The following is a 16014-nucleotide window of genomic DNA, read 5'->3' on the forward strand; positions in this document are numbered from 1 at the left end:
AAGCAAAAGTTATGAATGATATTAGGCTTCACCCTCCTGAACTTTTGATCCTATAATTGGAATGGATTAAGGCTGGATCAGTAAGCACATCTGACACTGCTTCATGACATAATATTGTTTGTAATGTATTTAAGGCAAATTCTACTAAGAGATGCATTTGAGAAAACCATTTGATACAAATTTGAAAACAAAAATCAGTTAAAAGGATAAATATGTACTGCATTTGTATGTAAATTATAACAATTATTCTGTTGGTTTTGAAATTATAGTGAAAATGTTCTATTACAAGTGAAGCATTAAACATCAACATAAAACATATTTTTATGTAATTTTTAGATATATTAACCAATTTGAAACAAAGAAGAAAAAAATACCTTTATTGGTTCATGCTAATCATGTTTGCTTCCTCGAACTTTGCCAGAAGAGAATAAAGACATTTTACAAGCACATAGTTTTATTACTGATAAAATATACAGTATGTAACTATTCAGGAAACATTCAGCTAGATTACGAGTTTTTGTGGTAAGCTGAAAAAGCAGCTTTAACAGCTCCCTAACGCTGAATTTTTTACTACCGCTGGTATTACGAGTCTTGCAGGTTTAGGGGGCACCACACACTTTTTTTGGCCTTTACCGCAAACCGACTTACGTAAAGTTGGTAAAACCCTTTTTTCTATGGGACTTCCCATAGTGCTGGTATTGCGAGTTTGTCCTGGACGGCCAAAAGTGAGCGGTACAACCCTCTACCTCCAAGATTCCAACGCTTTCTAAAGTCAGTAGTTATGAGTTTTACACTACAACACCGTAGCATAAAACTCATAACTAAATTGCTAAAAGTACACTAACACCCATAAACTACCTATTAACCCCTAAACCCAAGGCCACGCCCCCATCGCAAACACTATAATACAATTTTTAACCCCTGATCTTCCGCTCCGGACATTGCCACCACTATAATGAACATATTAACCCCTAAACCGCCGCACTCCCGCCTCGCAAACACTATGCCCCCATAACATCGCTGCCACCTACATTATACTTATTAACCCCAATCTGCCACCCCTAACATCGCCGCAACCTACATTATATTTATTAACCCCTAATCTGCCATCCCCAACGTCGCCACCACCTATTCTAAATTTTTTAACCCTTTAAACCTAAGTCTAACCCTAACCCTAACACCCCCTAACTTAAATATAATTTAAATAAATCTAAATAAAATTACTATCATTAATTAAATAATTCCTATTTAAAACTAAATACTTGCCTATAAAATAAACCCTAAGCTAGCTACAATATAACTAATAGTTACATTGTATCTAGCTTAGGGTTTTATTTTTATTTTACAGTCAAGTTTGTATTTATTTTAACTAGGTAGAATAGTTATTAAATAATTATGAACTATTTAATAACTACCTAGCTAAAATAAATACAAATGTACCTGTAAAATAAAACCTAATCTAAGTTACACTAACACATAACACTACACTACAATTAAATAAATTCCCTAAATTGAATACAATTAAATAAATTAAATTAAATTAGCTAAATCACAAAAAAAAACAAACACTAAATTACAGAAAATAAAAACAAATGACAAGATATTTAAACTAATTACACCTAATCTAATAGCCCTATCAAAATTTAAAAAAGCCCCCCTAAAATAAAAAAAACCCTAGCCTAAACAAAACTATCAATAGCCCTTAAAAGGGCCTTTTGCGGGGCATTGCCCCAAAGAAATCAGCTCTTTACCTGTAAAAATAAATCAAACAAACCCCCCAACAGTAAAACCCACCACCCACACAACCAACCCCCAAATAAAAGCCTAACTAAAAAAAACCTAAGCTCTATTGCAGGCCCAAAGCCCTAACCTACAAAAATAAATCCACCCAATACACCCTTAAAAAAATCCTAACACTAACCCCCGAAGATTCACTTACCGGGAGAAGTCTTCATCCAAACGGCAAGATGTCCTCAACGAAGCCGGCAGAAGTGGTCTTCCAGATGGGCAGAATTCTTCATTCAGACGGCATATTCTATCTTCTTCCGACGGACTACCGATGAATGAAGGTACCTTTAAATGATGTCATCTAAGATGGCGTCCCTTAATTCCGATTGGCTGATAGAATCAGCCAATCGGAATTAGGTAGAAAAAATCCTATTGGCTGATCGGATCAGTCAATTGGATTGCGCTTGCATTCCATTGGCTGATTGGAACAGCCATAGAATGCGAGCTCAATCCTATTGGCTGATTGGATCAGGGTTTGGTTGTGTGGGTGGTGGTTTTTACTGTTGGGGGGTTGTTTTGTATTTTTTTCTTACAGGTAAAAGAGCTGATTTCTGTAAGGGGCTATTTATAGTTTAGTTTAAGCTAGGGATTTTTTTTTATTTTGGGGGGCTTTTTTTATTTTGATAGGGCTATTAGATTCAGGTGTAATTAGTTTAAATATCTTGTAATTTGTTTTTTATTTTCTGTACTTTAGTGTTTTTTTTGTGATTTAGCTAATTTAATTTAATATATTTAAATTGTATTAATTTAGGGAATTGATTTAATTGTAGTGTTAGGTGTTAGTGTAACTTAGGTTAGGTTTTATTTTACAGGTAACTTTGCATTTATTTTAGCTAGGTAGTTATTAAATAGTTAATAACTATTAGTAACTATTCTACCTAGTTAAAATAAATACAAACTTGCCTGTAAAATAAAAATAAACCCTAAGCTAGATACCAATGTAACTATTAGTTATATTGTAGCTAGGTTAGGGTTTATTTTATAGGTCAGTATTTAGTTTTAAATAGGAATTATTTAGTTAATGATAGGAATTTTATTTGAATTTATTTAATTTATATTTAAGTTAGGGGAGTGTAGGGTTAGACTTAAATTTAGGGGTTAATACATTTAATATAGTGGCGGCGACGTTGGGGCAGCAGATTAGGGGTTAATAAATATAATGTAGGTGTCGGCGATGTTGGGGGCAGCAGATTAGGGGTTAATATAATGTAGGTGGCGGCGATGTCCGGAGCGGCAGATTAGGGTTTAATAAGTATAATGTAGGTGTCGGTGATGTCGGGGGCGGCAGATTAGGGTTAATAAGTGTAAGATTAAGGGTGTTTAGACTCGGGGTTCATGTTAGGGTGTTAGGTGTAAACATAAATGTGTTTCCCCATTGGAATCAATGGGGCTGCGTTACTGAGATTTACGCTGCTTTCTTGCAGATGTTAGACTTTTTCTCAGCCGGCTCTCCCCATTGATGTCTAGGGGGAAATTGTGCACGAGCACATATAACCAGCTCACCGCTCACTTAAGCAGCAGTAGTATTGGAGTGCAGTGTGGAGCTCAATTTTGCTCTCTCACTCACTTCTTGCCTGTTAACGCCGGGTTTGTAAAAACCGTAATACCAGCGCTGCAGGGAAGTGAGTGGTGAGAAAAAACTGCTCGCTAGCACCGCACAGCTCATAACGCAAAACTCGTAATCTGGCCGACTGTAATTTGCATAATCTATAAAAAGTGTTGATGCAAATGAAAAATGGTTCTTATTAAATAATTTTTTGTCATTTGCCATATGCTATTGGAACACATTATGATCAGTTTAACTGTATGCATTTATTGTTTAAAATGTTAAATGCTGTTGGTATTTTTTTTTTTATTTTTTTTTAAACGTTTTTTTTTTATTGAGGATCAGGTTCAAACAAATATCATCACATAACAATGAAACAGTGATACATTGGACTGTACAAGAACATAGCCAGTTACACAACAATAACTGGCTTGCAACCGGGAATTAAACTTATGGGGGGTCGATCCCGATAAAAATCGTCGCCCGCAAAAGCAGGCGACGCCAATATTTGCGCGGGTTTGGTATCCTATATACGGCGTAACCTAGAAGTTACGCGCAGTATATTTCTGCCGTCGGGCCGTCGTAGTTTTTTGGGCCATAGGCAGGTATACCAAACCCGCGCAGTTTGGTATCCAATCTACAGCGTAAGGACTTACGTGGCGAAAATGGAGAAATCTACTCCATTTTCACCTCGCCACAAAAAGCAGCCCGTAAGAAGCCTTACGCTGAGTATTGGAGCCCCGTAAGACTCTCTAAACTAGCTGCTAAATAAACCTAACACCTAACGCATGCCGCAATGTCTATCTAACTGTCAACCGCGATCTGCAAAATAAAACTAACATCTAACGCATGCGCAATGTCTATCTACCTGTCAACCGTGATCCCCCGCCGCAAATCCCTAATAATAGTATTTAACCCCCTAAACCCGCCGCCATCTACATAAAACTAACCCCCTACTGTGAGCCCCTAAAACCCGCCCGCCATCTACCTGATCCTATCCCCTAACTTCTGACCCCCTTACAACAACCCGCCGCCAGCTATATTAATATTATTAACCCTAATCTAATATACATAAAGTAATAAACTCTATTACCAAGCCCTTAAAAGGGCCTTTTGTTGGGCTTTGCCCAAATTAACAGCTCTTTTGCCCTATAACCTGCCCCTCCCCTACACCGCCGCACTATATTAATGGTATTAACCCCTTATATAAGCCCCACCCTTACACCCGCCGCCATCTATATTAAAATTATTAACCCCTAATTTAATCTACCTACCCCGCCGCCAGCTATATTATCTATATATAACCCTAAGTATATTATAGTTAATATAGTTATTACATTATATATATTAACCCTAATTATATTAGGGTTAATATAGTTAATATAGTTACTATAGTATATATATTAACTATATTAACTCTATCCTAACCCTAACACCCCTAACTAAATTCTTATTAAATAAATCTAATTAATATTATAAACTAAAATATTCCTATTTAAATCTAAATACTTACCTATAAAATAAACCCTAAGATAGCTACAATATAATTAATAATTACATTGTAGCTATGTTAGGGTTTATATTTATTTTACAGGTAAATTGTTAATTATTTTAACTAGGTATAAATAGTTTATTAAATAGTTATTACCTATTTAATAGCTACCTAGTTAAAATAATTACCCAATTACCTGTAAAATACATCCTAACCTAAGTTACAAATACACCTACACTATCAATAAATTAAATAAACTACAAATATCTATCTAAAAATACAATTAAACTAAACTAAACTAAATTACAAAAAAACAAACACTAAATTACAAAAAATAAAAAAAAAGATTACAAGATTTTTAAGCTAATTACACCTGTTCTAAGCCCCCCTAATAAAATAATAAAGCCCCCCAAAATAAAAAAATGTCCCTACCTTATTCTAAATTAAAAAAAGTTTTAAAGCTCTTTTACCTTACCAGCCCTTAAAAGGGCTTTTTAGTGGGGCATGCCCCCAAAGAAAACTGCTCTTTTGCCTGAAAAAAAAAACACAATACCACCCCCCCACAGTACAACCCACCACCCACATACCCCTAATCTAACCCAAACCCCCCTTAAAATAAACCTAACACCTACCCCCCCTGAAGATCTCCCTACCTTGTCTTCACCACCGGGCCGAACTCCTCATCCGATCCCGGGCGATGTCTATCCAAGCGGGTAAAGAAGAGGTCTTCATCCCAGCGATGTCTTTATCCAAGCGGCAGCAAAGTCTTCTTCCATCGGGCAGAATCTTCCATGAAGCGGCATCTTTGAATCTTCTCTCTACCGACGCGGAGCATCCATCCCGGCCGACCGACTGAACAACGAATGAGGTACCTTTAAATGACGTCATCCAAGATTGGCGTCCGTCCGAATTCCGATGGGCTGATAGGATTCTATCAGCCAATCGGAATTAAGTAGAAAAATCTGATTGGCTGATTGAATCAGCCAATCAGATTCAAGTTCAATCCAATTGGCTGAACCAATCAGCCAATCAGATTGAGCTCGCCATTTTATTGGCTGATCGGAACAGCCAATAGAACGCGAAAAAAAAAGCCCTTTTCAGGGCTATTTGTAGGTTAGGACTTAGGTTTAGTGGTAGGGATAGTTTAGTATTTTAGGGGTTAAATAATTTAATATAGATGGCGGCGGGGGTAGGGGGATTAGATTAGGGGTTAATAATTTTAAAATAGATAGTGGCGGGGTAGGGGCTCACTTTAGGGGGTAGGGGAAGGTAGATGTCGGCGGGGTAGGGGCTCACTTTAGGGGGTAGGGTAAGGTAGATGGCGGCGGTGTTAGGGCTCACTTTAGGGGGTTATAGATTTAATATAGCTGGCGGCGGTTTAGGGGTTAATAACTTTATTAGGTAGCGGCGGTTTTAGGGGTTAATACATTGTTATTGTTAGGATAGTGAGGGGGTATAGCGGATAGAGGGTTAGACGTGTCGGGCTATGTTAGGGAGGCATGTTAGACAGTGCGGGTGATTTAGACTTTAGTCAGGTTTTGTAGTTTTCTAACGTGCCGCAAGTCACTGACGACGCCAGAAAATTTGTACTTGCGCAGATTTCTGGACATCGCTGGTTATCCGATTTACGGCACGTTAGCATCTGACGGCGCCGTATATGGGATAGCTAGAGTTGCGAGCTGAAACTGCGGGCAACGCGGGTTCCCTCGCTTGCGCCGCAAACTACGATCTATATCGGATCGCCGCCAAGATATCTAACTTAGTGTACAGTGGGTGAAATATCAGGTTGGTGTTTCACATTTATTTATCAATCAGGAACCCGAAACCTCAGGTTTTTCAACTTAGTTATGTTAAGTAGTATCTTGTGCAGTTAGATCTGGTAAAGGTAAGCTGTAACCATTATAATACCTATGGAGTCAAGGGTGTGGGGAAAGTGCACAAATAGATAATTAAGGGGGAGGAAAGGGGAGAGAGAAAAGAAAGAGGAGAAAGAAGAAGAAAAAAAAGGGGGGGGGCTAGGGTATCACGATTAAGGGTCCTAATTAATCTGGAAATTTCTCTGTCCATATGGACCAAGTCTCCAGATGAAAGTCTACTTTATCAAGAGTTCTATGAGAATACAGCTTGTGCGATAGAGGGTGGTTCTTTGTTTTTCCACATTCTTGCTATAGTTAGTTTGGTGGCCATGAGGAGGTAAGTTACAAGTGCTTCTTTGGCCGGGGTTAGAACTGGGAAACATAAATGGAGTAGACAGACTTCAGGGTTTAAACGGTAGGCTGATTTTTAGCAGAGTTAAGATCCTAAAGAGTCTCCACCAAAGGGGGTAGAATCCCGGTGCAGGACCCACCACACATTAAGGAGGTTACCTAACCGTCCACAGTCTCGCCAACACAAGGGGGAGTGAGTGCCATATATCCTGTGCAATGTGGAAGGAACTAAAGTGCCATCTGACTAAAATTTTATACTGTAGCTCCCAAAGAGCAGCGCAATGTAAAAGTTTCTTTGTCATGAGAATGCTCCTATGCCATGTGTCGGTGTCTACTGTGAAGCCGATCTCTCTTTCCCCAAGCTCTGTGTTGAGAAATTTTAGTTAGTGTTGAGTGCTCAAGGAGTAGGTTATAATGGAAAGAGAGGGGCATGTTTAATGCCCTTTGCTTGTGTCCATTTGACCTCCCATCTAGACAGTGGTCTTAGGTTTTGTTTGGGAAAACCCCATGATTTCAGCCCAAGAGCTGAGGCGAAAGGCCTCAAGTGTAATATTGGGGGAATTTCAATTTTTTTACAAAATTTGGGGGTGCGAAACCCATCCACCCTCGATCATAGAAATCCACAATCGTGGCGGTGGGAGACTCCGCCAAAGCTCGAGGTGCGGAGTCTGGTAAGCAGTAAAGAGCGCTCATCAGGGAAAGTGCCGGGGGAGTGATGCGGGGCTAGATCCGATTATGTCTCGCTTGATCCCAAAACCTAAGGGTGTCTACTAGTATCGGGGATATACTGTCTAGTTTATCTCTGGTGATGAGAGGGGATCCATAGCAAGTCAGGGAGAGTAAGTCCTGTTGGTAGTACTGATGTCTCAATGTTGAACCCTCCGGGATAGTCATCTGTGAGTACTCCAGTTAACTAAAGGTGATAACCGGGCTGCAGTATAGTACAATATAATAGTTAGGGAGGGCTAGGTCTCCATACACAATCGGCCTCTGAAGTGTGACTCTGGAGGTTCTCGGTCTGTTATCCCTATGAACGTAATTAGGTGACAAGGCTCTGTAGTTTGTTTAATATGGGCCTTGGAATATTGTAGGGAATGCACCTGAAGAGATAAGTGAGTTTGGGTAATAAAGGACACTTTATCGTAGCTATTCTTCTTGTCCAACATATTTCCTTGAATTCCCAGGTTACAAGAAGATTCTGAAATTCTGTTAATCTATCTGTGTAGTTTTTAGTAATGGTAATGTCAGGGCTCAAATGGGTGGCAAGAATTTTAATGGAGTGTGAGTTCCATTGGAATTTGTATGTCCTTTGTAGGGAAACTAATTCTCGGTGTGGAATATTAATGGGCAGAGCTTCAGTTTTATTGATGTTTAATTTATAAAATCTTAATTGACCAAAACTGCTGAGGGGCCTAAAGACTGCTGTTAGAGAACTATCGCGGTGAAGTTGAGAAACAGGGTTATATCATCCGCGTATAGTGAGATTTTATGAGAAGATGTTGTCAGGGGGCTCCAGAGATTTGGGAAATCAAATCTAATTGCTTGCGCCAAATTTTCAATTGCTAGTACAAAAAGAAGGGGGCGAGAGAGGGCAGCCCTGCCTTGTACCATTGGTTATGTAGAAGGGGTCTGATCTAAAGCCCACTCCCTTCACCCTAGCTGTGGGGGAGACGTAGAGAGCTTGTATCGCGTGAATAAAAGTGTCCGGGAGATTAAAAGCTTGCATCGCGGTCCAAAAGTATTCCCATCTTACCCTGCCAAAGGCCCTTTCGGGCATCTAGCGACAGGATGAGGAATGGGACCCTCAGTGGCAATCGATAGAATATTAAGAATTCTCCTGGTGGCATCTGGTCCCTCCCTCTGCGGGATAAAACCCACCTGATCGAGATGGATCAGTAAAGTGAAAACTCTTGACAATCTGCGGGCCAAGATTTTAGTGTATAGCTTTGTATCTAAGTTGAGGAGGGATATGGGCGGTAACTGCCACATAACTGGGGAGGTTTTCCTGGTTTCAGGACCGTCGTGATTGTCGCTTCTAAGTATTCTCCAATAAAGGTGCCCTTGCACATTATCTCTCTAAATAGTTTGCATAGTAAGGGGGCTACCAGAGGTTGGAACACTTTATAGAAGCGGGCTGTGTATCCATCTGGCCCTGGGGATTTGCCCTACCTTGAGATCTTTAATTGCTTTCTGCACTTCTTCTAATGTTATGGGTTCCGCTAGAGCCAACGAGTTATCTGGTGGTAGGCGAGGTAAATGAAGAAGATTCAGAAACAGGGGTAAGTGGGGGGTTATCAAGTCCTTCCTCTATATTATAAGAGAGAGTGATAGTATGATTAAAGGAATCTCCATGTCTCTGGGAGAGTACACTGGTTTGCCAGCTCACTGTTTATGAACATAACTCTGGCCTGCGCTGGTGCAATGCCTAAGCCTTGCCGCCAACAGTGAGGAGGCTTTATTTCCGTGGTGATGAAAGATTCTTTTGCATTTCTCTAGAGTGTGGTGTGTTCATTGGTATTCTAGGTCTTGGATTTGTTTGGAGATTGCTGCTATGTCATTTATTATGGAGCTGGAATAGGCAACAGCGAGCCTACGCCTCAGCGCTCGTAGTTCCGCAGAGAGAGAGGCCAATGAGGCTCCCTGCCTTTTTGCGTAAATCGCTTCAATAGTGATAAGGTGGCCTCTTAAATAAGCCTTAAGCGTTGCCCATAGTATCTCAGCTGAGGTCTGTCAGTTATGATTAATAGTGAGAAATTCTGCTATTGTTCCTTGCAGCTCTAATTTAAGAATAGGATCTGTAATAAATTGATCTCTCAATCGCGATTTGGGAGGGAAAGTGCTTGTTATATGTGGTCCAAGAGATAAGGCTACAGCGTCGTGGTCTGACCAAGAAAGTGGCACTATTTTTTATGGAGGAGACATTATCTAGTAGTCAGGAGCTAGTAAAGAAGTAGTCAATACGGGTAAATGATTTGTGTGGGGAGGAATAGAACGTATATTCCCTGTCTTGTGGATGCCTTGCTCTCCAGCAGTCGTATAGATCAAATTGACTTATTAGATTTTGAAAGGCCCTGGAGAGGGGGTGAGTTGCTCTATCTAAGGTCCAGTTTCTGTCTAGGGTGTGATCCCAAATTAAATTAAAATCCCCTCCCCAGTACCAACTCCCCCTGCTTCACAGCAAACACCGATTTAAGCAACTTTGACAGAAACCTCACTGTTTGGAATTAGGCGCATAGATATTTACCAACGTCATCATGTGGTGATTTATTTTACAAACCTGAATAATGTAGCAGGCTTGGGTATCAGATTCTAAATATATGGGCTCATATATGAGGTTATTACTAAGATATATGGGCAACCCCTCTGGACTTGGACTGGAAGGAAGGATTCTAAAATTGTCGGGTATCCCCTAACCATGTGCGTTGGTACCTGAATCCCGAGTCCAATGAGTTTTCATGGACAAAGGCTATGTCTATTCTGGATTTTCACATAAAGTTCATCAGGAGGCTGCGTTTTGTAGGGGAGTCAAGGCCCTGGGCATTTATGGTGAGGAGACGACGGTCGTCTATCCTGAAGAAAAAAAAAAGGGGGGGGGAGAGAGTAGGTTTGAAAGAAGTGTGAGTAGCTGTTGGTATTTTTGGCATTATGCATGCCCTGGAGCCTTGAAATTTTAAAGGGACATGAAACCCACATTTTTTTCTTTCATGATTTAGAACGAGCATGCAACTTTTAAGCAAATTTCTAATTTACGTCTATTATATAATTTGCTTCATTCTCTTGGTATTCTTTGCTGAAAAGCATATCTAGATAGGCTCAAGTAGCTGCTGATGGTGGCTGCACATAGATGCCTCGTGTGATTGGCTCAACCATGTGCATTGCTATTTCTTCAAATAAAGGATATCTAAAGAATGAAGCAAATTAGATAATAGAAGTCAATTGAAATGTTGTTTAAAATTGTATCCCTCTACCTGAATTGTGAAAGATAAATTTTGGTGTTTAGTGTCCTTTTAACCCCTGGCAACCTGTATTGCTGGTGAAGGTTTCACTAGGTGCTTCTCATTGCAGCATGTTCAGTATCCAGAAAAAAATCTGTCTGGCTACCTGGGAGAAAGCAGCCAGGCTAAGCAGTCTCATTCTCTTGCCTCCCCCTGCATAGAAAGGCGTGTGTTTAAGAGACAGCACAAATGGTGAAGAGAAAAGAATGCAAAAGGTTGCAGCAAGACCCCAATGGACACATAACTGGGACTTACATATATTAACATACCAGCATAGTGTGAATATTTTCTGAATGCAGTGATACCAGGTTTACTATAATAATTTTTCAAAGGCCAGACTTCCCCTACAAACAAGACAAGTCTTATTTGGAGCACCAATCTGGACTTATTATTGGAGTAGACAGGGTTTACCATTGTAATTTTTTTTTAGAAAAAATATCAATTGTTTTGCAGTATCTTATCTTGCTACCCTCTGGTGATGGTCAGTTAAGGAGAGATATGCAGTAAGATAAGGCTTGTGAAGTCTGCAGTGTGTCCAGATTTCTACAGACTAAATACCGGAAAAAGGGACAACAATATTGACAGTTTGGGTACATATATCTGGGACTGTATGGGCCCCTATTTCAAATCTGAGTATCGTTGATAGCAGTTTAGTAAGATGATCACAGTAGCCACAGTGGTCACCTGGCTATTTTCAATGTTATTTACGATGTTCTTTACAAAATATAATTTTTTTTTAATATTTTTGTTGCATTGTTCTTACATGGTAATCAAATCAGGTTATTGATTTCACTAATCTTAGTGTAAAACGTCACATTTTTTAGCTTTAAATTTACTGAGCAATAGCATTTCTGGTTTAAAGGTACAATAAAGTCAAAATGAAATTTAAGTGGATTGGATATAGTGCATGACCGTTTAAACAACTTTCCAAGTTACATCTTTAGTTCAATTGGGATCCTTTGTAATAGAGTAATACTAGTTGAGCTCAGGAGTGTGCATGTTCTTCAGCCATTTGATAGCAGTGTTTGCATAATTCTGTCATGGTATGTCCTATCTTCCCACCAATTTTTAATCTCCAACAAAGTATATCAGAGAACACAGCAAATTTGAAAATAGACAACATTAGGAAAGATACTTAAAATTGCATACTCTATCTGAATCATGAAGTTTAAAGGGACACTCAAGTCAAAATGAAACTTTCATGATCAGAAAGAGCACATAATTTAAGAATCCTTTCAATTTACTTTCATTATTAAATTTTGCACAATCTTTTTATATACACACTTTTGAGGCATCAGCTAATAATGAGCATGTGCACTAGTTCACAGGGTACACGTATACTAGTGTGTTATTGGCTGATGTCTGTCACATGATACAGAGGGGCCGGCATATGGGAAAAATAAATTTACCAGAACATTTTTTTCAATTACATTGTCTTTTTTAGTATACACTTGTAAATTATGTATTTCTACTGCATTTAGTGATCCTTTAATTTTGATGTTACTCTCCCTTTAAGTTGCTTTCTAATTTATTCAATATGGTGGGAAAATAAAATGTGAATGTGTTTTGCATGTGCACAAAGACCAATGATACAAATACAAACTTTTTAGGGTATAGTAATAAGTGGCATGTGTTTCTATCCGGTGATTTATGAAGTAATTTTAGCAGTGGAATTAGAATAGTGAAAAATGGTGCCGTAAATGTGTCATTACGTACGTACATGAGTGAGTTCTTAACTATCTTTTTACCAAACTGATAATGAAAATGGCTAATTGTGATCATGTGGATATGGAAAAGAGCTGATCTGCGATAGCAAAACATTACAAATAAGCACTTGCGGCTTCTTGGAACTATTTAAAAAAAACATTATAGTATAAATTAAATAACGCTTATTTTTTTAATATCAGCTCTTTCAAATTGAACGTATAAAATAATACTTGCATATAATCTTTTTTTACTCTTTTATTAGAGCAAAACTAATTAACAATATTTTTAACTTAAGAAGTTAAGTGTCTGTGATAGTTATTCTCTGAACTTATACATACTAATACAATCTTAAGTAATATTCAAGGCTCAGTTTTAATTGTGATAAGCTCACTGCCTTTGTTTTTTGAATGTGGGAAAATTATAGATCATTTATACTGTTTTGATTATCACAATTAGGCAAAATGGCAATATAGACTTAACTCCAACAAACAAATATTTTTATGGTCAACAAAATACCCTTTTATAAATTATCTCTTTTTAATCCAAAAGCAGGTAAAATATACCTTTGTATGCATTTATTTGCTGTCATTTGTACCACCTACCAGCAGGTGGCAATACACATTATTTATTTGTCATCTAAGAAGCAGTCACAATTGAGAAAAACAACAAATAAAGAGAAATATATGTAAAACAAAAATCTCAATTGTGCATGGTAAACGTAAGTTGATATCAGAAAATTTAGAGTGATAAAGGACAATCATACCTATGGAAGCAGTAGGCATTATTACTGAAAAGAGTGCTACTTATTTGATATTTGATTAAAACTTCCCCTTTGTTGTTAAGGAAAGAGTTATTTTAGTCTGTTGAATTTTATCTGGTTATAGAACAGTTCATCTTCAAGGCAAATACAGCATTAAAGGGACATAATACCCATATGATAAATTACTTGAACGTGATGCAGCATGACTGTAAAAAGCATTATATCATGATATTCTCTATGTAAAACAGGAAAATATTTTACCCTCAAAATGTATTCAGCCACACACATATAAGTGCTCTGTAAATAGTTATCCTTCAGTTACTGTCCAGGTGCAGTTAAATAAAAAAAAACAAAAACAGCCATTCAACATCAGCAGTGCTGAGGTCATTCTTTGCTATACTGTGATCTAATGAGATTTTATTGAAATCATGCAAGATTTCATAGTAAAACTTCCTTAAACTGAGTAGAGAAATAACATGCCACATGCACGTTTCCTTGCAAGTCCCCGGACCTAGCCAGTTTGAGGTAAAATATCTTCCTTTTTTACATAGAGATGTTCGAGTGAAATTTTCTAGCCCGCTTTTTACAGCTAATGCTGCATCACTTTCAGGTGCTTCATACCATTTGGGTATCATGTCCATTTAATATGGCTATGAATTACATTCTATTTCCTTCCATAAAATATAGGAATATAAAGAATGATTGGCTTGAACAATGATAAACATCCAAAGAAAACATGGCTGATGCTCCAACTATAGTTTAAGAGGCTCATATATTTTTAATGTTATGGCACAGCTTAATATAGTTTTGTTGGTTTTACAGACCCAAACTCTAATTGATACTAATAATTAATTTCAGTGCAGTAGTACCCTTATCATTTGTTTATTGAAGTCTCCTGGCCTTACAAAGATTGCAAGCATCAACATAAGATATCTGTATAAGGAAAACTTAAAAGGCAACCTCCCAAGTTATCATGTTGTAGTCCACTTCTGAAAGGTAACCAAGCTCCTATTGCTTTTTTTATGCTTCTTAGGTCATTCTAGTCATTTTGACATCAAACCATATCTGTCTGGAAGTTAATTAATATAAGTTCTCACAGCAGTTAATCATAATGGTGGCACTGCATCCAACGCTTCCGACTTGCTAAGGGGATACCCTCGTTCCACACGCAGCTGTTTGTTCACTCGCCAGTACTTGTCCCCTTTAACAGAAATAAATCTTCCCATTCTTCCAGGTCAAAACTGCATCAAGCTGAGTTGGGACTCCTGTAAATAGGCTGGAGATTTTCTTAGATGATAAGTTGCTCCACCCAGCTCATCCCATTGCCAATAACTGTCCCCCTTAAAGAGAGAAAGATAAATTATATAGATTATATGCATAAAAAAGAAATCCCCTTAACCTTGAAGAAACATTCTACTCACTTCATTCAGTAGCAGACACGAAAGCTTAATTTGTTGGAATGTAGGTGTTGTTACCTAAACACTTATATCATTCATGTGTATAATTCTACAATTTCATATCATTTTGATTTATTTATTTATACACTTCATTACGTTATAACTTCTGATGATCATATTTTAGTTTTGTACCAGCTTTAAGTAAGCTATAGTTTTAATTATTATTATATTAGACACCAGTTTGTGTTTCAGTAGCATTTAAAATAAATCTGTCAGTTAAAATATTTCCATTTAGATTTAATACAGAAATGTTTTTCTTTCAAGAGGTCAGGTTGTTGGGAAACTCAAAAATGATTATAAACTTTCCTAGAAAAAGGTACAGTTTAGTGGATTAGAATATTGTTATACAAATTCTCTCAATATAAAATATCAGTAAAGTTAAAACTGAGACAAGGTATGGGAAAAGCACACAGTAACGTGGGTTCTTGAAAATGTCTTTGTAACTAGAATACTCTTTAATTTAAAAACACCTCAAATGCCTGTTTATAGCTCTTCTGATAGATTGTGATTTTCCTTGTACTGTGAAACTTTAACTTTCAGTCAGCTTTTATTTAAGATAGATAGTCCTTAAAGGGACAGTAAACTAAAAAATAATCACCTAGATTACGAGTTTTGAGCTAAACAGGGTGCAAAACTAACGCCAAAAAAGATTGTGTTATTTCACTCTCCATAGCGCTGCCATTACGAGTTACTAAAAAAGCCTCCTGTGGTGTGATAATGGTGGGACGTTACGCTGCATCCGCAACACAACTCCAACGGTGCTTTGAAATGCTAGTGCACGCTTTCACCCATAGCCTCAAAGGGAGAGAGTGTTAGAAAAAAACACCTAGAAGTGCCGGAATGAAAAATCTCTGTAACGCAACCCCATTGATGTCTCATGGGAGGAAAAAAAGATAAGTTTAAACCTAGGCCCCCTAACATCAACCCCAATGTCTAACCCCACCCCTAATCCGGCCCGACCGCTCAACATCGCTGCCACCTAAATAAAAGTATTAACCCTAATCTGCTGCTCCCGACATCACCAACACCCTAAATAAAGTTATTAACCCCTATTCCGCTGCT

General features: G+C 38.0%; 1 protein-coding gene across 1 annotated transcript in view; it reads right to left on the minus strand.

The window, feature by feature from the left end:
- Positions 1-14361: 14361 nt before the first annotated feature.
- The window catches only part of MMP19 (matrix metallopeptidase 19), a 44078-nt gene continuing 42425 nt past the window's right edge, over positions 14362-16014 (minus strand). Inside the window, 4 exon segments of the mRNA XM_053705508.1 lie at positions 14362-14627; positions 14629-14703; positions 14705-14808; positions 14811-14835. Of these exon segments, the coding sequence (XP_053561483.1) occupies positions 14598-14627; positions 14629-14703; positions 14705-14808; positions 14811-14835 (234 nt within the window). The 3' untranslated portion in view covers positions 14362-14597.

The sequence above is a fragment of the Bombina bombina genome, chromosome 3 (genome assembly GCF_027579735.1).
Source record: "Bombina bombina isolate aBomBom1 chromosome 3, aBomBom1.pri, whole genome shotgun sequence".
NCBI classification, from domain to species: Eukaryota; Metazoa; Chordata; class Amphibia; order Anura; family Bombinatoridae; genus Bombina; species Bombina bombina.